General features: G+C 40.5%; 1 protein-coding gene across 1 annotated transcript in view; it reads right to left on the bottom strand.

Moving 5' to 3' along the window:
* MAN2A1 (mannosidase alpha class 2A member 1) overlaps window positions 1-8,877 on the bottom strand; it is a gene marked incomplete at its 5' end in the record, with an annotated part of 122,262 nt that extends 113,385 nt beyond the window's left edge. The window contains one exon of the mRNA XM_082013450.1: window positions 8,743-8,877. Coding sequence (XP_081869576.1) covers window positions 8,743-8,877 — 135 coding nt within the window. The remainder of the gene's footprint in view (window positions 1-8,742) is intronic.
* Between the last annotated feature and the right edge of the window lie 14,874 nt (window positions 8,878-23,751).

Below are 23,751 nucleotides of genomic sequence, written 5' to 3'. Positions count from 1 at the left end.
ATAAAGTAAAACGCACAGGACCTCTCCATTACTAAAAATATACTTAAACAGCATTTTTTTTAAATAAGTTTGAAAATTTTGCACACATTTGAGGGGGGGATTATTTTTTTCTTTTAAATCTGAGTAGCGATGCACCGATTTTACCTTAATCAATTCTGCCTGAAATCTTGTGATCTACATGGCTTTGGAGATACTGGATAGCAAAATTTGGCTAGGTGCACAATTCACAAATGTCAGCAGACCTCGCCATGACTTTACAGCATCCAGTCTTCTCAGAGAAGAGGCAATCCTAATCCAAGACTTTGAGCACAGAAGACTGCACAGAAAATTGGAGGTACGCTGTCTGGGTAAGTATGTCTTAGTCCAACTGAACATCATTAAATCTACATATTTGTTTTAACATAAGGAAATACAATATGAAGTTACATGAATCACTTGGCCTACAAACCAGTTAACAAGTTTATAACAACTCTGGTATAAACTCCTTTCTTTCATTTCTCTCTGCTTTGATATATTGATAAGATTGTGCAAATAAAGATTTTACTAAAAATCAAGAAAGGCAACCCTGCTGTTACTCCACAGCAAAGCAACTATTTCTATAAGTGCAAAGCAACTATTTGTATAAGTGCAAAGTACCAACAAATCCAACAGTACCAAAGTAGGTACAGCTGCATTGGTAGAAGAACAGCACCACATGAGCAGCTCATCTGTTCACCACCCCTGTGTTACATAGGGTTGGACTGAACCAACAAAATCTTCCATGTGAGGACAGCACAGAGCAGGACAGCACACCCTCCTCCCGTTTGGAACAAAAACTGTCCACACCTACTAGCTGCACTGAGCAACCTGCTGCTAACCACCACATGAACCAGCTACATAAACAGTTCCTTATGCTTCAGTCCGTCTGAACCCTTCAGCAGTTTTCATGCCCCAAATACTCCTAAGCAGTCTGTTTCACACTGCCCGCTGCTTCTCCTTCTCTGTTTGCTTCTGACGCTGGCCCGATCTGTAGCAAGGACTCTCTCCAGAAAGGAGCACACTGCCACCCAGCACAAGGAGGGACGTCCAGTAACACAATGAAAGATCAAGCTGCTTTGTTCCGTGGAAGTGGAGGACAGTTTCTCCCATCTAAGCATTGTACATTGCAGAAAGGACATTAGTTGCAACTTCCATTTCCTCTGTGAACTCCTTCACTCCTCCTCTACATGCAGTTGCTTTCAACAGGCCACTAACGATCATTTCATCAGGAAAAAGACAGCCAGCTCAAATAATTAACATGGGAGTATGACAGCGCCACAGATGAGGAAATCTCACAGAAACAGGCAGCCAGAGGAGAAATCCACATTAGAGACTTCTGATGTTAGGTCAGCTGAACTTGATTATTTGTATTCAAACTCAGCCAGCAACCACCAAGTGCTTGGTTTAAAACCAGCCAGAGCACACTCTCCTTCTCACACACATGAACAAGCAGGAGACCGCAAAGGAGCTGGCAGTGTCCTGCATACGAGGCTCTGGTACACCGATGAGCTGTGATGAAGAAAGCAGAGTACTGCAATGAACAGAGCTCTCCAGGGGATGTGGAGTTAAGTCAAGACTGTTGCCTATAGAGATCTACTGCAGTAAGTGGTGAGGAAACAGGACTCAAAAAGTCTCGTTTTCTGGCTGCACTTAATGGCAGTCATCTTAATTTTCTGCATCAGTCTTGTCAATAACTATTTCCAGGTACATCTTTACAAACCATGTACTAACTTTGCTAAAATCTTAACATAAACCTCTGATCAGATGCCAGCATACCAAAATGGTAAGACCAGAAAGCATTCTCTGTTCATTGTTAAAGCACCATAAAGTAAACAGAAGATACTAAATGTAGAATTAAATGGTCACCTCCTTTACAAAAACAGCAAGCAGGTAAAAGTTAAAAATGCAACCTGAGGTAGCATCAAAGCTTAATATTTGAACACACTGTTTCAGCATGTATTTACACTACGAGGTATGACGCAGAACAAAAAACCAAGTGTACAATGGATCAGTCAAAAGGTCTAGTCAAGGTTTAAAGCCTTTATTAATATGTGCAGAAGGCTTATGTGCATTTGTGCTGATGAAAATTACATAAATAACCTTGTTAATAATTTCCTACCTTTAAAGTACTATTCAAAACAAGCTCACTTTACAAAGACACTGGAATTCTTCTGAATTAATTGAAGTACAAAACAAAAGTCTGTTCTCTTAAAAAATGATAAAGTTCTATTCCAAAAATGCATCAGGCTGACAAATAGAGTCTAAGAAGCTGATGGACTTCCACATTCTGTTTTACCGGAGGCAGCAATAACAGGTGTGTTTAACGTACTATTATCCTAGACTTAAGTTTCATGTAATTTACAGAGATAAAAATAAGGCATACTGTTACAGGCTAATTTGACACCATCATCAGTGATCTGAAGGCAAGGAGAAAGGAAAGGGAGATGAAGACAAATCTAGAAAGATTCCCTTTTTAAAGTCAATTAATCTGAAAAATGTTCACAACTACTCCAGCTGAAATATGTTTCAGGTTCATCTCCTTTTTGATTCCCCTCCCTGCCCTATACTGAATCTTTATTTAAATGGCTAGCAGTACAAAACTGAAGCACAGCTTACATGGCATTAAAAGTATAAGCATTTTAATAATGTTTATTTTTATTTGAACAAGTCAAAACTTAAAATAACAAAACCATGTGTCAGACAAAGAAAAGGTCAAGTAAGAGCAAACTAGGAAACTTTCTCCATTTAGTTTATACAGTTTAAGTTAGACATTGACTCTACGTAGCAGAAGGAAGTGCTAATTTACAGATGGTGTTACTCCTTTTCTGAAAAATGCATTTCACTCAGCATTTTGCACCGGATTTAAAAACTGTAATTGAAAGAAGCTATTAGCTTCTGCTCAACTGCTGCTTAGCCAAAAATTTACAGAAAATGTGCAAGCAATGAAGACAAATACAGTCTATGAACATTAGGAAGTACAAAGAATTGTTACTGCCCTGAAATTACGTTCACAAAGACAGCCCCTCCCAATGTACAGAGGAAGTCCTAAATTTTCATCATCTTACACTCAAGATCATTCCCTTGACACTCAAAGGCTTTTAGATTGTGACCTTACTAAGTGTTGTTAATAGGGTTTTGTTTGTTTGTTTTTTAATTAAGTCAACATGTTTCAAATGCAGGAAAACGATGATTCCTTCTGTGGATTTCTTCACTCAACATTCAGTCTTCTCTGATGTGAAACTCGTAAGAATGCTACTACTAATCGTGGTCACTGTGCCCACAAATTTTGAGTGCTCAGAAGTCAGAAGATGACAGCTTCAAAATTATGTACAACCTTAATTGTCACTATGCACATTTCCGAGTAAAATAAACATTTCCTAAATATCTGATCATGCTGCTTCCAATATTTCTGCATACAGAAGTCCTGTTCCTTGTTACACAACATGGGTCTGAAAGCTCCCAAAAGAGCTCATAAAAATACACTGATTACTAAGAACATGCAGCAACAAAACACATGTACTCACAGTCCATGTAAGCAATTTATTTCAGCTAATTCACTATGGCAAGGCACCTAGCAAAACTCTAGCTGGAAAAGGTGTTTAGAGTGTACCAGGAGCTATTTCAAAACAAGAAGTGTACAGACTCACCGACACTGGAGGGAGCTGAGGTTTGCACCGCACAGAACTGGGGCATGGTAACTACCAAGCATGAGCTGATACGCTGCAGTTACAGCCACCTAATGGAGACTAAGGGCTGACTGAGAATAGTGCTTCCTTACAGCAGGGGAAGTACTACCTCTGCAGTACTCTAGGGTAAAGTTCACAAGGTGCCTTTGTTCAACACACAGATTCAAAGAACTGTTGGTGTTTCTGCCATGTATTTGGTCCTAATTTCCTACTATTCCTGCTCCACCCTACCATGCTTCATACTTTGGCCCAGTGGTACTACTATCAAATTATTGGCAAGCTCAGATGAAATAACACTCCATACTAAATGATCACCCCTTGCGCCATTTGTGCAGAAGTATTTAATGCATTGTGCAGATGCCTTGAAAGCATGATTCCAGTAAAGAATACTTAGCAGTACCACCAAGAGCCAGGCCACTTAATGCTTTGCTGGAAGGACACTGGAAACAAACAAACAAGCCAGCTGCTTTTAGAGAAACTGTACTTGATCACCTCTGTTCAATGCAATGCAACTGCTGAGCCCATAAAAGCTGTTAACACATGAGAAGATCAGAGTAAGCTTCAATTAAGGGTGGCCATAAGGCCATAAGGAGGGGGAATGACAACACACAGACACACAGAACAGGCAAAGAGAGAGATCTTATTGACATAAGAATTGTTGGGGCAGGGGGAAGAGTAAGGCTGGAAATTGCTGTACATTTGTGCTTTGCCTTTTAATAGAGTTTAAGGAAAAGACTGAAGAAAAAAAGCAGCAATCACTTGGTGCCATTCCAGTTATCAACATTAATCATGGCAGACATGAGTTTTAAAAATGTATTTCCAGAAACAACCTTGCATGTAGTGGGGAGATACGTCCTATAAAAGCCAAAACAAGCTGTGTGAAAGCAGCTAGAGGAAAAAGCGCACGTCCAAAGCATCACCTATCGGGTAGTGACAAAGGATGCTGTGTTGTGTTGCTGTTTTGCCTTTCTCAGGCATAGAATTCACTAAAAATGAACTTTAATGTGAAGACTACACAAAGGCCATGTATTTCTGAAGCAAGATACTCTCACAAACAAATCCTCCACTTAATTATTTTTTTCAATTGGCTTTTTAATGTGCCATGCATGTTTAGGTGTGAATCTAGCAAAATTTAGAATCAAAAGAAATACTACACAAGCTTTTGTAAATGAACAGCTTTTATGGATCTGTTCTAAGTCAAGGTAAAGTTAGTTGAGAAAACAAGCCGTGTTAGGCTAATGATTTTTTTTTCCTATTTGGGTCCAAAATACAGACTAGATTAATATGGGCTTATCAGTATTTGGTATTCACCTGTATACAGTAACACAAGTTCTTCCAGATAAGCTGCTTATAGACTCATTCCACTTCAGACTTGATTTGAATTTAGTTTTCATTTAGTACATATCAATTTAGCCCACAAATCACTTGCACCTGACACTCATTGCAGAGGAGATCACACCAGACTAACCACCACCCTGAACCTCCCTCTGCTGTACAGGCACACAAGATTTCTCAGAGAATTCACCTTATTACAGACAATAACAATATACTCAACCATTTTTCCACTGTATTCCACTAGAAGACTCTTATACAATGATCTGTACTGACAACTGGTACAATAATAACCTAAAAATGCACCTAAGGCTATTCCTCCACCTTGTGCTTGTCTCTGCGCAATGTTGTAACATTGTTCCTACCCTGAGACAGGACACATGAGATGTGTCCTGAGACAGGAGCATCCTATGGCTAGGAACAGGCTCAGAGAGAAAGACAGAGCTTGTGATATGGTCTTCATAAGAATAATATACACCTGACAACTGTGCAGGGTCCAGAAAGATATATGCAGGAATTACAGAGGAGAGGCCAGTAAGTTTTGATCTCCATGTATTATAGGGACCTAATCTTCCAAAAATTAGCAGGGACTTCAGTTCTACAGCAACAGACAGATTTTCCAATACTAGGATTTAAATGCACCACCAAAGATGACAGGGCTATAAATCAATTCAGTTCAAGCTCTGTTGCAGTCACCACAATGCCACCTTACCATGGATAGGTGTGGATAACATTCAGTGTAAAACTGACTACTGATGCCAGCTTTTGCAAACCCAGCACCTAAAAAGACACAACATCACCAATGCCTCCTAAGCCTAACCACAAGTGCTGTTTAGCACAGCAGTGAAAGGCACTTACAAGTATTCGGTTAAAGAACACATAAAGGCATCTGCCTATGGATACTGACCCACCTTGGGAGATCTTGGGAGAAAAAATTATTTCTGCAAGACATTTCTGCTGGTGTCCTTGAACAACTACCTGAACTCTCAAACTAGAAAGCAGGCTCAGGAAGGACAACTCTTGACTACACTGGCAGATAAGCCTGAAAGAGGACAGGTTCACAAGACCAAGTCTGACGCAAACTACCCCAACACCCTGCAAAAAGAAGGCGCCTCGTCTGGAATAAAAAGCGGAAATGAAAATGGAGCAGCAATCCTAATGATTTACTTTACTACTGGTATTAAGCACCATGCCACTTTAGGTGAATGCAGACCAACGGGCACTGCCAGCTGAAAAATTCCAACTCTAATCCTGGCAGAAATTAAATAAAAAGCCTAGGTAGACAAGCACTCATAAGCTAAACAGGAGACTGCTTCCAGAATTACCCACTTCTGTCCTCTGAGTTTAGTGTAAGCCACGTAGCCCAAGAAGAAGAAACTAATCAATATGCAACTTCCAGGACATGAAAGGTGACGTATGTTGTTCCCAGAACTGCACAGTCAAACAGCAAAGATGAAAAATTAGCACACTGTCAGAACAGAAAGACTTACGAAATTAATCTATCCAATAATTTGTGAAAAAAAAGTCTCAATTCCTTCTTCTAAGCAAAAAAAGTTCTGACCTTCATCATCATGAAAGAGAATGCCTTCTTAGATCTGCTGGTAGACTACGTACTGCTGCCCTAGCTTTTCACAAACAAAAATAGCTTGAAGTTTCTACATCTGTGGCTAGTTTCACTTACACTACACTGAATTCTGGCAACACTGCACTGACACAAACAGCTTTTTGTCAGCTGAGGTAGGATTAGAGCTGTTCCTTTCAAATATTTTTGGCGACTTTATTTCACTTCTTTATCTTTTGCATTTACTTTAAACTGATGTGTTATAGGGCTCTGAAAGCATTTACTAGGTGTCAGAGGTTTCCCAGTTGTAACAAAGTGAAAAATTTCTACCCTACGGGCAGCAAAAGGAAATGGCAAAAATCACACCAATTTCATCTGTAACTTCCTCAAAGGATAAAGCAGTAAGAAAGGAAAAGGTAATTGTTCACCTAAAGAAGGACCAAAACAGTGATAGGCAGATGATTCTCCAGAGTTAGCAGCCTCAAAGAAATTCAGATATGGAAAAGGAAAAAATGAGTAAACACTGACAGACTGTTCTAGAAGACTGAGGGGAGGGAGGAGGACGGAAGGAGAAATGTTTGTCTCTAGCTAGATCACGTAGAAGGAAGAGGTGTAACAACAGATTAAAGTACTAAACCCTTGGTCACAAGAGATAAGACCACATTACACTGTAAACCAGTATTACACTGTAGGACAGAGGCAGGAATTTCAACTGCAGGACACTGACAATGAAAGACAAAACACATCTAATAAGTCTTCACTGCGCACTCAAGTATTTCAAACCAAAATCTAACATTAAAAAGAGACTCACGTATGAGCCTTCCTGTTCTTAGCCAGACTAAACTCAACTGGTGGCATAAAGACACATGAAGTGATTTCCTTATATAAGATACTGACCATATCACCAAAGCAGCACTTGTACTTAGCTGTTACAAGGACCACACATGGCATTACTCTCCTGCTGGAGTTACATATTCAACAGACACAGCTGCTGTACCCAGCCTTGTCTTGCTTTCTTCTCCTAAGCTTCTTGCACGTTCCCTTAGTTCCTGCAAAGAGTAGCGGCTGACCCCTGAACTGTAACTCAGAGGAATAAAGGCAGAACAAACTTTGTGCTCTTTCTTTACATTTACCTCAAGGTTTTAATCCTTACCATTAATAAAATGGTATCAGGTATTATGTTCACATTAAACAAAAAATTATCAGAGAGCTAATTGTTACTTTTTAAATAAGCCTTCTGAGTTCTTCTATTCACTTGAAGCCTCACTGATGTACTAAAAAAAAAAAAAATCACTTTCATTTGTTTTATTTCACAAAAGGCAAAATATGGTGCAGGCATAAATAAGCTATAACTTTCCCTTCTATAATTTTTTTGGTCTACTGCCATAAGAAAATAAAGCTATTTATACACAGCAGTATTCTGCCATTCTGCACAGCATATCAGGTACTCTCTAAAATACTTTTTTCTTGTCATGGCTAAACATTCCTTATTAGACACTACCACGACAGACAGCTTTAAATTTCACTCTCCCACGGACAACAAGGAAAGCGAGGAACTAAAGAACTGCTTCGTTTACCATGCGGTGTAGCCAGGTAATCAGCCCGTTATGGCTCCAAAGCAAGGCTTAGCGAAAAGGAAAGCAGTAACATAAAGTCAGCATTTCTGCCAACCTACCTGTTGATGCCACAGCTAAGGTCTACCCTCCAGTTCCCAGCTCTCCCCGCCAGTTCCTACCCGGCCTCAGCACTGGTTCCCAGAGTGCAGAGTGAGCCCTGCACTGCCCCTTCGGCTGCCTGCCCCCGTCCCGAGGAGGCAGGCCGGCCCGGGAAACCGCAGCGCAGCCCCCAGCCCGTCCCGCCCGGGTGGGCCCCCCCCGCCAGCCGCCCCCCCTCCCCACAGCCCCGGCCCGGGCCGGCAGCAGCGCCGCCCAGAGGCGGCACCGCTCGTCCCCCGCCCCGGCGGCCGCAGCACCCGCCGCCGCCCCGGCCGGCCCGGAGGGGGCGAGCTGCGCCGCCGCGCTTCGGCGCCCCGGCACCCGCGGCGGGGAGAGGGGCGGGGGCCCGGTGGCGGCACCGTCGCCCTCGCCTCCACACTCGGCTCGGGCGCTCGCCCACCCGCCGCGCCCCGGCCGCCGCCCCGCTCACCTTGGGGAAGGTGCCCTCCCGCCGGGGGCTCTTCGGATGGTCGAAGTGGCCGCGGTCCAGCATCAGGTAGAGGGAGAAGATCACCACGCAGAAGACCGCGCTGCCGAACACCGTGAACTGCCGGCTCAGCTTCATCTCCGCGGCCGCCCGGCCGGCCCCGCCGCCGCGCTCCTCCCGCCGCGGCCGGCGCTGCCGGGCCCCACTCGCCGCCCCGCGCTCGGAGGGGAAAGTTCTCCCGCTGCGGCGGGGACCCGAGGTGCCGCCGCCCCCGGCGCGGGGCAGCCCCGAGTCTTCTCCGGAGAAGTGCGAGAACTTCCCCCTACCCCAGGCCCACGGCGCCGGGGCGGAGAGCCCTGCCGAGACACCGCCGCCGCGGCGAGAGACGAACCGAGTTTCCGGGAGCGGATCGGGTTCCCGGGCAGTCTAGCGCCCAGCGGGGAAGTGGCGGCGGCAGCGCTACGGGGCCGACCGAGCGCCGCTGCTGCTCCCCCCTTTCTCCTCCTCCTCCGGCCGCCTCACCAGCCGCTCCGCTCCGCTCCCCCTCGTTGCCGGCAAGCGGCGCCGGAGTCTGGCACCTCCTCCCCCGCCCGGCGGCCAAAGCGCTGCCGCCGCCGGAGCTCCGCGGGCCACCGCACACACGCTCCGCGCCGAGAGAGCCCCCGCCCGCCAGCGCCAGCCCCCGCCGCCGGAGCGCCGCGCTCCGCCCCCGCGCGGCCGGGCGGGTGGGCGGTGCCGCGCCCGTGACACGCGCGCGGCACCGCCCCCACCGGCCCGTACCGCCCCAGCGCCGCGGGGGGAGTGCGCGCGGCGGCTGTTGAGGAGGCCTCGTCTGCCGGCGGCGGGGGGAGCCGCGGCCGCCGCCGCCCCGTCTTCTTGCCCGCGGGGCCGCCGTGAGGAGGGTAACCTCCCTCCTCCCGCTCCACGCTTCGGTGCAGCCGGCCCCGAGCTGCCTCCCACCGGGCGACGCGAGGACGGCTGCCCCGCGGCGGCGCCGCGTAACGGTCTCCCCGCGCTCCCCGGCGCCCCGTGGGCGAGGCGGTGTGTGGTGGCAGCTTCCCGCGTGGGAGGTGAGAGGGCTGCTTTGGGCCTCCGCCGTCCTTCCCGGGCCTTACCGTGCCCCGCTGCGGGGCGGGGAACGGAGGAGGGGGCAGCGTGGAGTGACCTCTGACACCCAACGAGCCCCAGCATCCCCGCGTTGTTTCTCAAAGACCCCTCGCACCTCTCTGTACATGTCCTGTTCCTGTGCTGGCGGCATGAGGCATGTTTGTGGGCCACTGTCAAGCTCCAGCTTGGATCAGGCTTTTCTACACCTGAATAAGTAGCAGACTTCATGAGAAGCACTGCATGTGCCTGTAAGAATGGGCCACAGCTGTAACCGGCTCGTCGTGGGCCTACCGTTCAGATTGCCCCGCTCCTCCATTGCAGCATTTAGCTCCTCCTAATTGTTACAGATTTAGTCTGCTCAGGTTTGAGAATGTTCATGCCTGGTGTCTGCTTCTGACCAGTATTTTGGGGAAGCGCTTACACATTGGCTGCCATTGAGGACGAGACATGCTGAAAACATTTGTGTGTGCTTCTTTTTTAAGGACTGTCATTGAGACATATCCCTACGGCTTGAAATCAAGATGTATGTGTTACTGTCCCTACTTTCTTTTTCCATGAAAATTCCCTCGAAGTTGTTAAAACTGTAATAACACACAGAATTTTGGCCAATAAAGTTCAGTAGACTTTTGCAAGAGCCGAGAAGCTTAAATCTTTACTAAGTTTTTCCATGTTTGGAGCTTGTTCCAATATCTTAGAGAACCTACTTGAGGGCTCGATTATTCATAACTTCCCTCCTTTCTCCCACTGGACAAAAAGTTAAAGTGTTTGATTCTGGCTTTGAAAGGCAGTACAGGACTCCTGCAGTTACTGGGTGGGGATGTTAGGAGCTACTGTGGTGGGAATTTCTGGCAGCAGAGAAACTGCATTATTGTGCCTACGGACTGCCTTTAAGTTTGGGAAGGCTGATTTTTCTAAAGCGGGTGAGTGAGAAAGAGAGGTTGAAGAGAAAAGCAGCTGAACATCAGGGACAATACAGGGAGTAACCTGGGGAATTAAAAAAAAAAATGGGGGCTAGTGTAGAAATGGAGAGGGGCTGAGTGAGAACCAGGGAAAGCTAGGAAGGAGTAAGAGCTGAAGCAGGTTGGGGGAAAGAATGACGGTGGACAGGCCCAATGCTTGGTGTCAAGCAAAATAGAGGAAAGATGCAGATGGGTCCCCTACAAAATCTGGAATAAAACCCAAGAGCTTTGAAACCTGGCATTAGCGTGCTGTTCAGCAAAAAAACTGTAAACACAAGGATCTTACCATTTCAGGTCTGCTGTATTCCCCCTCTAGTGGCAGATCCCCGCAGAAAATACAATGCTTCTATTCCATTTGTTGTTTTGTTAGTGGAGTTCAGATATCTTTGTGAATCCAAAAATCCAATTTTGCTGTGATCTATGTAAGATGTCATTTCTAAATGTCCTTTTCTTAAGAGGGAATTTATATTTAAATCTATAGTAAACTAAGATTACAAAAAATGGCCTCAGGATTTGGGCTATGTATTATTAAAGGTTGACTCTGAAGCCTTTGTTCATCTTGCGCATGATCAGATAGATACAGTTTTCCCTCTTTTTTTTATGGAATATTTACTTAATTCATTGAACAGGGTAATGCGGTGCCCCAAGGGGAAAAACAAGACTGTGAGCAAATCAGTCCTCTGTAGACCACCTGTGTTGCCTGTTAAGAAAGTCAGAAACTGATGACTTGCTGACAAGAGTACCGTAGAGAGACAGTAGTGGTCATGGGGGCTAAGAGAACAAATACTGCCACAGACCCTGTTCTCCTCTCTGTTTACAGGGTTTCTGAGTGATATTAAGTCACACGAACTGAAATACCTATGGAAAGCTGGTAAGCAGTTTTTGCTTTCTGCGTTCCTTCTCAGGACATACAGAGAAATTGCAGAAATATGTAGAACTCTAGCAACGAGCTTAGACCTTTCCTCACAAGGATCTTTTATGCATAAAACTGTAATGTTTGTAATAAACTATGATTTCTTAGAACATCATAAAACGGTAAGGAAATTCACCACTGTACTGTCGGTTCACTGTTTCAATGGTGTACATGGAGTAAAATGAGACGTAACAACTTACGGTTACAGTAAAACCATGTTTTGAATCTTAATCACCACCAGGGATGAAGTGGAAAGTAGTATCTGGTCTTATACTTTAAAGCTGTGTCTTAATGTATATTTGTTTGAGGGGAGCAAATGCTGGTTGCTTTAAAATCGTATGACAATGTATATATGGACCAATGCAGGTTTTCTAGGCAACATCGTGACATATAGTGTTCTCTGTGTTAGATTTTGCAATTCTTCCTATTCCTGTGGTCTCAGATTTTTGTTGGGTGACAATTAAGATTAGATAACATGCAGATATGCTCTGTTCTGTTGTGTTAGATACACTGTAGTATTCTCATGCTTAGTAGCTGATAAATAAAAATGTATCATGTAGAATGAGGGACTCAGCTAATGTGAAACTGAAACTTTTAGTGTAGCATCTATAAAGCTGGTATGGGTCGTATCAAAGACAAGAACGACAATCTTTACAGTTCTGGTTTGTTATTTGTTTTGTTTTGTTTTTTTCTTGCACACATAATATGAAATGGATGTCAGTACTATACAGTATTAAAACCTGTGCGGAGTTCTGATTCTCCTAGAGATGTAGTGCTCAGACCTAAAAAAAAATCTTCTTGAGTAAAATTCAGGTTCCATTGTTAGATGCCTGACTTATGATACAAAGGGCATAAGGAGGAGCATTTGCCTCAAAAACCTGGAGCTGTTCGAAGAACCCAGCTGGGCAGTCAACAGGAAACATTACAGGCAGTCTTTTGTGTAAAACTCAGCGCCCTCCCAGGATTTAGGCATGTAAGTAGGAGAGTGGAAACATATACTTTAAACTATCTGGCTCTGTAATTTTGAATTTTCTCTTGAATATAGATGTTCATAGTTTATTTTTCAGAGATATACTATTTCCACTTTTGAAGTGTGTAAGGAACAAAATGGTGATGCTGACCATTTTTATAACTAGCCATGTTTACTTAAGGCTTTATATACATATCTCTCTATGCATGAAGCCCTAAATAAATACATATTATATATACTTTTATATATGCCTGTAGTCCACATATTATGTCAATATTATCTATGTGTACATACACACACATTTTGTGGGTCAAAACATTTCAGCACTGGCAAGACTACACTGTTTGAAACTTGGTCTCCTTTGTCTCATGCCAGTAACCTGTGTGCTAGGCTACAATATAGAAGGTGGACATACCAATGTTTCCCACTTTTTTTTTTCTTTTTAGTTATGTGTCAAGAATTGCATTTTGTGAAGGATGCAGTCTTCTTCCTTTATATTCAGAGTTATGCCTGTGTTTTTTTCTACCCATTTATGGTTAGATGGGAACCTGGGTACTGAAGTTGGGACAAACTTATGTGGAAGTGCAGGACCAGAGCTGTAGTCATATGAAGAAGTTTCATCTTGAATACAGATATGTCTTAAGCCATAGGCAGCTGCTGAGTGGATTTTTTTTAGATACCAGTTTTGGATTTTGGGGACCTAAAGTTTGTCTAATCCCTTTCTCAGATGCCAAGTTCTTTTTATGGATCTAGCCTCTAATAGCAAACAGAGGAAACTAGTTTTTCAATAGTTATTTTCTTACTGATCAGGCTGATCGTATCTAAATTACATTTTCCGCTACAGACTATGGAAACCTTATCTCTGGCTGTTAAGAAACTGTACAGTCAAGTAAACTCCGTATGTGAAGGGATCTACCACCCAAACAGGGAGGAAAATATAAAAATATTATATAGGTATAACTTTTACAGATTTCTTAACTGCACGCTAACTCAGTGGATAAAGATATAATTATTGTTGCTAACACTTGTAAAAAAAATCTGTGAAAGTATTCTGTTATCCTGATAGGCTAAGTAATTCAATTATTATATTCATCTATTATAGATTGCACTAAACTGCAAAGGCATAGAATAAAACAATGCTAAATGCATGTCCTTTAAGAATCATGAGTCTCTCTCAAACCCATGGAAGATTTTTTGTTTGTCTGCAAACAACAGTACTGACCATTCTTACAGGTCAAAGTACAACTATATGATCCCTCTCACCAAGTGCTGTCTGATGTCCTTTTCCAAGCTTTTTTAATGAACTATATGTCTTAACCTGCTTAAAGGATGTTTGCCTTGAGCACTGAATTAATTTTTCCTAATGGAAGGCCAGTTTGTCCACTAACTGTAACAAAGCCCTTTCTTACTGAAGAACCTTGAACTGAACAGTCCTGCCTTAATTCTAGATAGGCTGAGTCAAAACAGATGGATTCTAGGGGCAGCTTCGCAAAAATGTTAATTTAAGGAGCTTGGCATGACAAAAATCAAAAAGTTACCTTCAAAGATCTGAAAGTAAGCCGTGCAAGCCACATGTCATTAAGCCTGGCTGAATGTGTGTAATTGTGAAAGCCTACTAAAGTTCTTACAGAATAATAATATGCCATTCTATAACAAATACTCAAATCAAAAATTTAAATAACAACAAAAAAAAGTTGCTGGACAAGCCTGTTCATTCATGATGCATCTAGTCATTACACAATGTATCAATGTATTTTTAGAAAGTGAAAGAATGCCTTCTTTCTTTGATGAATGCTGTTGGATATCTGGTTTTTATTTGTGTACTCAGTCATGAGTCTTTAATTATACGGACATTCTTTAAAAAATAGAATAGAATAAAAACACAAGAAAAATGAGCAATGTATCTGCTATACATATATTTTACTCTCAAAATAAAAGCTGATTTTTTAGTATTCAACATGAAGTAAAAAGGGAGCACAGAGAGAGAAGCTGTTATTGTAAACAATGCAGCACTGGCATTAAGAGTAAAGCATAGGCTGAGCTAAGGAAAGAAGATCTGAAAGTTGTAGAACAGAACTTTTGGGGGCCTCTTCCAGTGTCATTCAGTTCTCAAGAGAAATGCTGATCAGAGCTATTATGTAATACTAGGGTTACATCTCCAAAACAGGTATAGTCAATTTTCTGCATCTCCAAGTATCCTAAATATACTAAATACCATCTCTAGAAAGTGTAACAGGAAGGCAGTATTTAGTCGAAGATAAAAAATATAGTATTATCCTGATTATTCTCAGAATTATCCACCACTGGGAAACCATTCTGGGAACTGCAAATCTTTAAGTACAAACATAGTTTAAAGGGAATAAAGCAACGAGTAATGGCTGGAGATAAAGTTCTGCATTAGCAACATTGAAGTAAAGAGCAATGTCTCAGATATGCTGTAAGAGGTCACATAGAAATATCAGTTTATATCTTGTATTAACTAATATTTAACAAATATTAAAAAGCAAACAGTAACAAAAAAAGTTCATCAGAGCAGCACATATTATACTTGCAAAAACAGCCAGTTACAAGTGTAAAATTAGTACTATCTACTTCAGAAAGTCTATGTTATCATTGTAAGTCAAGCAACAGAAATAAATGTAAACCAAGCTTAGCTTATGTTTTGCTGTGATATATTTGTTTAAAATACAGCCTTGACCACCTGACTTGGCCTCTAAAGTACAAAATTGGGTCAAATATGTGAGTCATCTATATTAATGTAAAGATTAAATGTATTAGAGATGTTTCATTCTTTTTGAACTTTTACCTGGGGCAAAAAAGATAATTATTAGGGAACTTCACAATGCTCTTTATGCATATTTTGAATCCACAAGTTTTAAACCATATGCTATAAAAAAGAAGCTGAGCACATCCACAACTCCCCCTCACATTATGCAGTAATGGCCTAGGTAGCCAGGATGATCCAGAAGTACGTTTGATAGTGAGCCTTGGAGTGTATGCGGGCATATGGGAATGTGTATTTCATGGACCACCTTGATAGAAAACAACTGTTCATTTCTACAGAAGTTCTGGCTCTTTATTTGAACAGCTAATTCACTATAACTTCAAATGCAAACATCCCTAAGAATGTCAGAGCTATCTAACGTTTGGTATACAAACTAATTAAATCACAGCATAGAATCATAGAATCATAGCATATATTTACGAATTTACTTTTCTTGGAATAATGTTGACAATATGGAACAGAATTTGCATATGTCTATTGTTGCTTACTGCCTACTGAAAATAAAGCTTCAGAATTGCAAGGAACAAAGTATAATATATTTTCAGATGATATTCTGGTTCTTATTTTTTCCTTTGATCTCTTTTCAATTCAACTGAAAAGTACATCGTGAAAAGAATATTACAAATCAATTTCACCTTTTGAGAAATACCTTTTTCTTCTGGCTGGTGCAGTTGACTATAGGCAAGAAGGTTGTGAAAAATTGTCCTTAATGTGTGAGGCTTTGTACAAAGCAACCAAAAATATTGCATAAGCAGCCCATGCCTAAAAAGTCCATGCATTATTAAAAGAAGAGAAACAAAAATGGACAAAAGGTAACAAACATCACAGGAGTACAGATTCCACTAGTTACATATCTTCAGACCGAACTAATCCTTTTTACCTTCCTAAATTTCCCTAAAAAAACCCTAAAATAGCTACCTTTTATGCTGCCCATACATGTATCTCACAAATGTGCTAAAGATTAATTCTAACTGAACAAAGCTCAGAGTATTGCACACATTACCAAAGGGATGGACAGCATGTCACCACCAGCCCCAGCACTGCCCCTGCAGAAGGGGAGTGCTTTCCACAGTCCCTGGCTGCTGCTTGAGGTTCAAGGAGGTGGTGGCAGCCATAATGTCGCTTAGCTGGTTGAGATTCCAACAGAAAGTTTTGCAGGAAATGTGTGTGTGCATTTGTATGTGCAGTTTAAAGAAGCGGACACTTAAAGAACACTAATGTAGAAAAAAATGAACATTAACAAGATGAGAATGTTGTTATATGTTGGAAAACAGAGAGAATGCCCATTAAGTACCTTGCAACTTGTCAAGTACCTTGCAACTTTCTCCCACCAGCCCATTTTTGTGTTTAGACTGATTTGCCACATATCCATCTCTGTCAGCAAGGAGATAGACAGACTACTAAAGGCTACTGGGCAGCAATATTCCTGTGCAAGAACTTTGTGAGATGTTGAAGTATTAATTTAAAACAAACAAACAAACAAACGGGGAAAAAACGGGAGTTTTTAACATGCTGTAGCATGTTGTAACATGCTTAGATAATCCTTGCAGTACGTGACTTACTTACATTGTAGGAAGGCACAATATTCGGTTGCATTATTCCATTACTTCATGTCACAATTTAGAAAGAAAAATAAAGAAAGATTTTAGCACTATTTATACAGTTCTGGTGAGGATGCCCCCACAATTCCTGTGGGAGATGCACAAAGGAAGAATTTTGTAACATGGTGTCCTACAGTTAAAGCATTTTAGAGTTTCAGTTTCAAAGTAAAAAGGGAAAGGTAGGAGGAAAAAAAGAGGCTGTTCTGTTGGCAACAGAACAAATACGACTTAGTTTCCTATCATTTTGCTCCTTCTTCTTTGATTTGCTGCAATTTAATAAAGGACAGCACCACTTTCAACAGCGGTGGCATTCATTAGCCTATCTTTCCCTTAGGAAACCTGATACGTTTAAATAGGAGTTAAGCTAACTGTGAAACTTCTCCATCAGAAGGGCATTAATCACTTGTCTGTCTTCTACCTGATTGCCCATTTTTATTAATTCTGTAAGACCATAATGTCTTTGTTATAATTGGTTTTCTGTAATATTCGATTGATGTTTGCTACTGCTTTTAAAAATTATGGAAGACAAAGCACACATGAGCCTTATTACAGAATTTTATTTTTCCTCATTAAATAAGGAACAGTGCTGAGATGTCTGAAAAAATGTTGTTCTCTGTCATGTAAAGATTTAATAGTAAGCGTAGTGCCCTCCACCACCACAGCACAGAAGACAGGAAAAAAGTCCTAATACAAATGTGTGCTACCAAGTACTGCAACTGTCCTCAACTTCAGTGGTCCTCAGACAGTTCATTATCAAATGGCATTAAATAGGTGTCACTAAGTAGCTGTATGATAACATCCTGACATTGTATCTTGGCTTTTCTGTTGATGATGTTGTGTTTCTTCAGTCAGTGATTAATTAGCTCCTTAGTTCTTTCATCTCTTTCTTTCTGCTGTGACTGATAGGGAGGAAATTATCTCCCAATCTCCTCCCTGCTGGAGGCAACAGGGAGAGGATTGACTTCTATAGCTTTTTATTGACGGCATGCTAACTGTATCACAAGCAATCACATGCTTGTCAACATGACCATGTCTGCTCCATGACCACATTGCCAATGTCAGTAAGATACAAGACTCAGTTGGCACTCTCTGTGGTGATGACAAGTAATACAGGTGTCTGATCTGTGCACAGAAATTCACACTGTGTCATTTTATTCTTGCATTTGTAAGGGCTGGGTTTAATTTGCCTGCTCATGCTTATCATCATAGAAGGAAAGGATTCGAGTCAGCAAAAGTCATTTCATCCAAGTCACATGCTGCAGGTATGATTCTTTGCCTTTGTAATTACTAGGACCAAGATCTGTTTTTCAGAAGGGAAATAAATTTTGAGGAGCTTGTGTTGATTTTGTGGTTCATAACTTTGTTCATTTTACTGCTAGAAGGCAACAGCAGAAATTGTGAAGCTTGCTTAAGGGACAGGGAAAATGGGCGTGCAAAAATTTGTCCTTCAGCATAGTGTAACAGCTGAAAAGGAGCATATGAGCATGCATATATAGATCAGGTACAACATCTCTACAAAAACTGGGTCCTCAAGAATAGGTGCGACCGCTTAATAACATAAGGTGATCAAACATGGGCTCAGAACTTTTTCATGAAGAAAAAGAAATTAAGACATTTTTATGAAGCGGTTGCTTAGTGCTTTAATGACAGTATGCTCATACAAGAGTATGTCTTGTATGGCAATGGTCTTGAAGACATTGCTCAGTGTATACTGGCAAAAGAGACTTCAGATCAGATAGGTGCTAGAAAACTCTAGTTGGGGCAGTGCTCCTAGTGATTCATGCCTGCTGTGCTTTCAGAAAACCTAATAACCCCTTGCTGCTCTTCAGATGAAGCTGTATTTTGATGTGTGCCAACTGGATAAGAAATAATTTAACTACATGCCAATAGTGAGAGAATGTACCTTCAACAAGTTTTACAACACTTACAAGCTTGAATGAAAAAACTTTGGAAGGGATCGATGGTTTGTGATAGAATTGCAGATAGCCATTAAGGGGATATTCACATTTATGCATTTAAACTGTACAACAAAAACACTGAGGAGTTCCATGGAGTATTTTTGTGCTTCCAGTTAAACCAAAATTGTGTGTATTATGAACTGTGGCTATTGTGTTATATTTGATGTGCAACTTACAGATACCTCACAAACAAAAAACTCCTAGCTCTTTGCCATTGATGAAATTCTTTGATGCCAATAAAGTAGATATGTAACTTGATGAAAGTATATGATAATGTAATTTCCTAAATCATAATGACTATATGTTAAATTATTAACATATTTTTTCTCTTCTTAATGTGTTGTATTAGTTATAAATTACACAGCAGACTATTCACTGATTAATGTGAGTATTTTGTAGTACATAGGACTAGAGATAATCTTGGAATTTAACTTTTAAGTCAAGATCTTTATTACAATTTTAAGCAGATTTAAATTGTTCCCTCAGTTATATGACACTAAACTAGAAGGTAAACATTTGAAAACCACTCTGTAGTTAGAAAATCAAGTGTCATTAGTTTCCATTTTTAGAAACCAAAAACCATCTGCCACTATCATTTACTTAATAATGTAGCATTTGTCTTCCAGTTGTGGCATTTGCTGAATCTGTTTTAAATTTAGGATGGAGGGTGGTGAATCTGGAAGGATAATGAATTAGTGATTTTGAAGTTCTTATCACCTAGCAGAATGAACCTCTCTGTTTATTGTCATCACGAAAGAGTTGTTAGGGATACAGCCTCAAAAACGTTTCTTAGATGAGAAAGTATAGCTTTATGCCAGAACTGCTTTCACGGTTAAGCTGACGCAGCAAATCTTTTGCTAGATAATATGTTTCTTGACAGAACAATTCTCTTGCCTTGTTTTTTAAGACATCCTGCTTTCTTTTTGTGTATTTTATTTCTACCAGTGCTAATGCTAGCCACTACGTCAACTGACATTTAAGGGCTAACTTTTCCACCTTTACGTAAGTTCAAAAGAGTGATAATTGAAGTTTACTGAATCACAGCTCACACAAGGCGGGAAATCAGGCCTTAAGTGACCTGAAGTGACCTAAGTTGTCCCTAATGCTAATGAGTCAGTCTTATTGTTTACCCCATTCCTGAATTCACATCACATGTCTTCTACTGCAGCGTTAGAGCTCATGATGGTGTATGGTCAGTGCAATCAGCCAACCACTGAAGCTGATACCTAAGGAAACAAAAAATAATTTGTTTTGAGCCAGCTGGGTTCCTGAATCCAACTGTCCCTTTGATTGCAGAAAAACTTGTGCTAGCATAAGCAAGAGAACATCAGCTTATATTGGTTTAAGCTGAATATTAAACAACACCTTTAATTGTAAAGCAGTTTAACTGGAAAACAAAGATAAATTTACTTACAACTTTAACCCAGGAATGCAGTGGTCTGAATTTTGTGTGTGTCTGGATTGTGTGTAACAGTCAAACATGAAAGACTGAAATTCATTACCGAGTCCTGGATTTGTTTCGTTACTAGTGACTAATGAAAAGCTATCAATAATTCTGTTCTTCTGATGTATCCTGCCTCTGCAGAGCTAAGATACTCTCTAGGCAGCATAAACCTTTTGGGACAACTTTTCCAGGGCCAAACAAGAAAACAATGTGAATTTTGAATTCAGACTGTCATAATGGATGAACATAGCATTATCTTTCTGGAGTTGTATTATTACTTTGAAAGAAATACAATATATTGGAAAGCATCTATAATAAGTTGAAGGAAGCTGAGTATCATATTGGACAACAAAATTGTTCTGATTACACAGGATTTTTGAATTTATGCAGTTTAGAAATCATCTGCCTAACTATCCCAAAAATGTAGAACTTTGTGAAACTGAGTGAAACTAGATAATTTATCTTAAAGCAGCTTGAGTTCTGGAATAGAATTAATTAATCAAAACACATGTGAAAACCACAAAATTCTAGTAGAAGAAATAGAAACAGATTCTTTCTTTTTTCACCTAACGGTTGAAAGGGCAGTTCCTAACCTTGAGCCTAGGCCAGGTGTCTGAAAAGATATGTGCAGTGTTGTTCTGAAACTATCTAACTTGCAATAAAAAGAGACAAATCTGAGAAATCTTAGGAAAAATGTCTTTTGTCACTGTTTTCAGAGTGATCTGTCAATAAAAGAGTAAAATTCTGAAATTGTATTACTGCTACCTGTTGTCACGGACTAGATAAAACCTCAACAGAATTGGGTGCATGGAATAGTCACCTTTAATTTGTTGAATGAAACAAGCTATTAAACTTTTTATATTAAAAAAAAAATAGCTGAACAATAATAGCAGGTTAAAACACAGACCTAAGTAACATCTACAAGTCTATGCAGAGACTCGTGCTGCCTTTTAGTACCCAAATGAATAAATAGCCACCAAAATATTAGTCTTTCTTCAAAGGAAGGAAAAAAAAAAAAAGAGACAAAACTTTTGAGCCAGATTTGACTACAGGTGGAATAGAACTGTGATGAAAGCAATTTTCAATTTTTTGATTACTCCCAAGTTCTGAAAAATGACTATTCATTCCTTGTAAATAGATAGAAGTTAGTATATACCATCATCATCTCTTCTTGATTTCTTTTTTATAATGGAATGCTTTGATGTGATAGAAAAATTACAAAAGTAACATGACTTCTGATTTAGTTGTGTAGATTTTCAAAGTGAAACATTATTTTCATTTAACAACAGTTTGGGAATAGATGTATTTTTTGTCTTGTAAAATATAATTATTCTTCAGTTGCAGAAAGAATTTCACATGCACCTAGAAATATTTAAATATATATTTGTGTTAGCAAAGATAAGATACAGTCATCAAAAGAATGCATACAGCAATAACTGTCAATTAGAAAGCTATGCATTCAAATACAGTTTAGAATAGCTTACAATTACACTTTTTAATGTTGATAATGGCAAGTGTAGGAGGCAGGTATTTTAATGAATATCAACAAGTTGAAAAACAAAGTCTGAATAGATAAGAAGATTATCAGTAGTTTTAAAAAAACATTATTTTATTATTGCTGTGTGGTTTTTTCTGCATCAACAGTTAGTCTGGACCCATCTTTGCTCAGTAAGAGTAAATGTCACAATTATGTTACATTTCTGCAGTGAATTATTTTAAATGTGTAATCTCACAGTTGGTCTCTGATTAAAACAAAACAAAAAACTATTTACCCATCACAGTTGGCACACTTGCTCAAAGTCTCAGCTGAATTAAAGGCTATGGAATCGAAATTATATATCCTAGTGTTACCATTGTCTTGGTCGTTACTACAGAGTTTTATCAATGACACTTGGTTTCTTTTAGCATAATCTGTCTGTATGCATACAGTTCTATAAGTCATTCTCCTGCATTCACCTGTGGATATAAACCTGTTCCTCAAACAAAGTAAGAGCTCTCTTTAGTATATTGGCATTTATTCAGCACCTAAGCAGACAAAGAGTGATGCCACAGTTTAAAAAGTTCTTCCCCCCCAAGCTGACAATACAGCTATTCCTGCAGAAGAAACTTCATTTGTCCAATGTTTTGATTCTGCTTCATGGGGCAAAGCATGATTGAAAGCCTGTCTGTCAAATCCTAGCACAGCTTTCTGGGAATGATGCCTGGTCCACCTCACTTTTATGCTCTTATGTGCTTTAGGAAAAATCTTCTATTTCCTTAAAACATTGATATACACATATTGGATCAGAAATAGTGTGGATTTTTTGTTGGAATGGGAGGCAGGGAAGCCCAGAGATAAAGCAGGATAGGGTCTATGCCAGCTAAAGAGAAATGAAATGCAACAGATTTACCAAGATTAAGGAGCAAAAACATAATCCTGAATATTCCTATTGAGATATTCTTTTTTAGGTATTCATCACTGACATTTTAAAACGAAATCCTGGTACCTTCCTATTAGTAATGATGGACAGCGATCTGATCTGAACTGAGAGTTGTCCTTAAATTGGTGCCTGTGGGAGAGAACGTTAAAGCTGTAAATGCAAATGATGTTGAGAGCAAGAGTTAAATGCTTGGAAACGTCTCTGGCTACAGTAAAAAAGGAATTTGAGTAGATGTGATGCAGAAGTGTCTGCTTCATGAATATAGACAGCTTATTTTCTCCAAAATCCTTTCTCCATCTTCTTCTCAAAATGATTTCTGTATGTACTTTCCTGTTTGAACTTGGACATTTATTTTCATTATAACATGGTGTTTGATAGCAGTCAAAAATGAGACATATTTTGCAGAGATGTTTGCTAAGTAGTTATGTTATGTTACACTGTAAAACTGAGTAGGAAAGACTGATCTTTAGTACTCAAAGAAATCCTGCATCTTTCAGCGCAAAAGACTTAAGTGTCAAGAGTGCACTATTGATCAAAACATCAGCAGGCTTACATCACAGCAGCCACTTGACAATACAGAAAAAAATTACTTCTGTCCAGATAATGTAAAACCCTTCACCGGGTTTTCAGTCTTTCTAGAAGTATACCTATCATCTAACCTTGGCAGACAATAATAAGAACCGCTATGAGTAAACTTACTGTCACTTGCAATTATGCTCTGCGTGGACTATTAAACAGCAGGCAGCATTCTGGCAGGAGCCAGTCTCCCACATCTTGACAACCTGACCAAACTGTGTAAGAAATAAAGGCTGGCCATTAAGCCTAAACGACTGGTAGGTACCTATGCTAGTTCCG

This window comes from Phaethon aethereus, assembly GCF_964289735.1.
Source record: "Phaethon aethereus genome assembly, chromosome: Z".
In the NCBI taxonomy this organism is placed as follows: Eukaryota; Metazoa; Chordata; class Aves; order Phaethontiformes; family Phaethontidae; genus Phaethon; species Phaethon aethereus.
The sequence above is the reverse complement of the archived record's forward strand: the minus strand, read 5'-3'. Positions and strand labels throughout refer to the sequence as shown.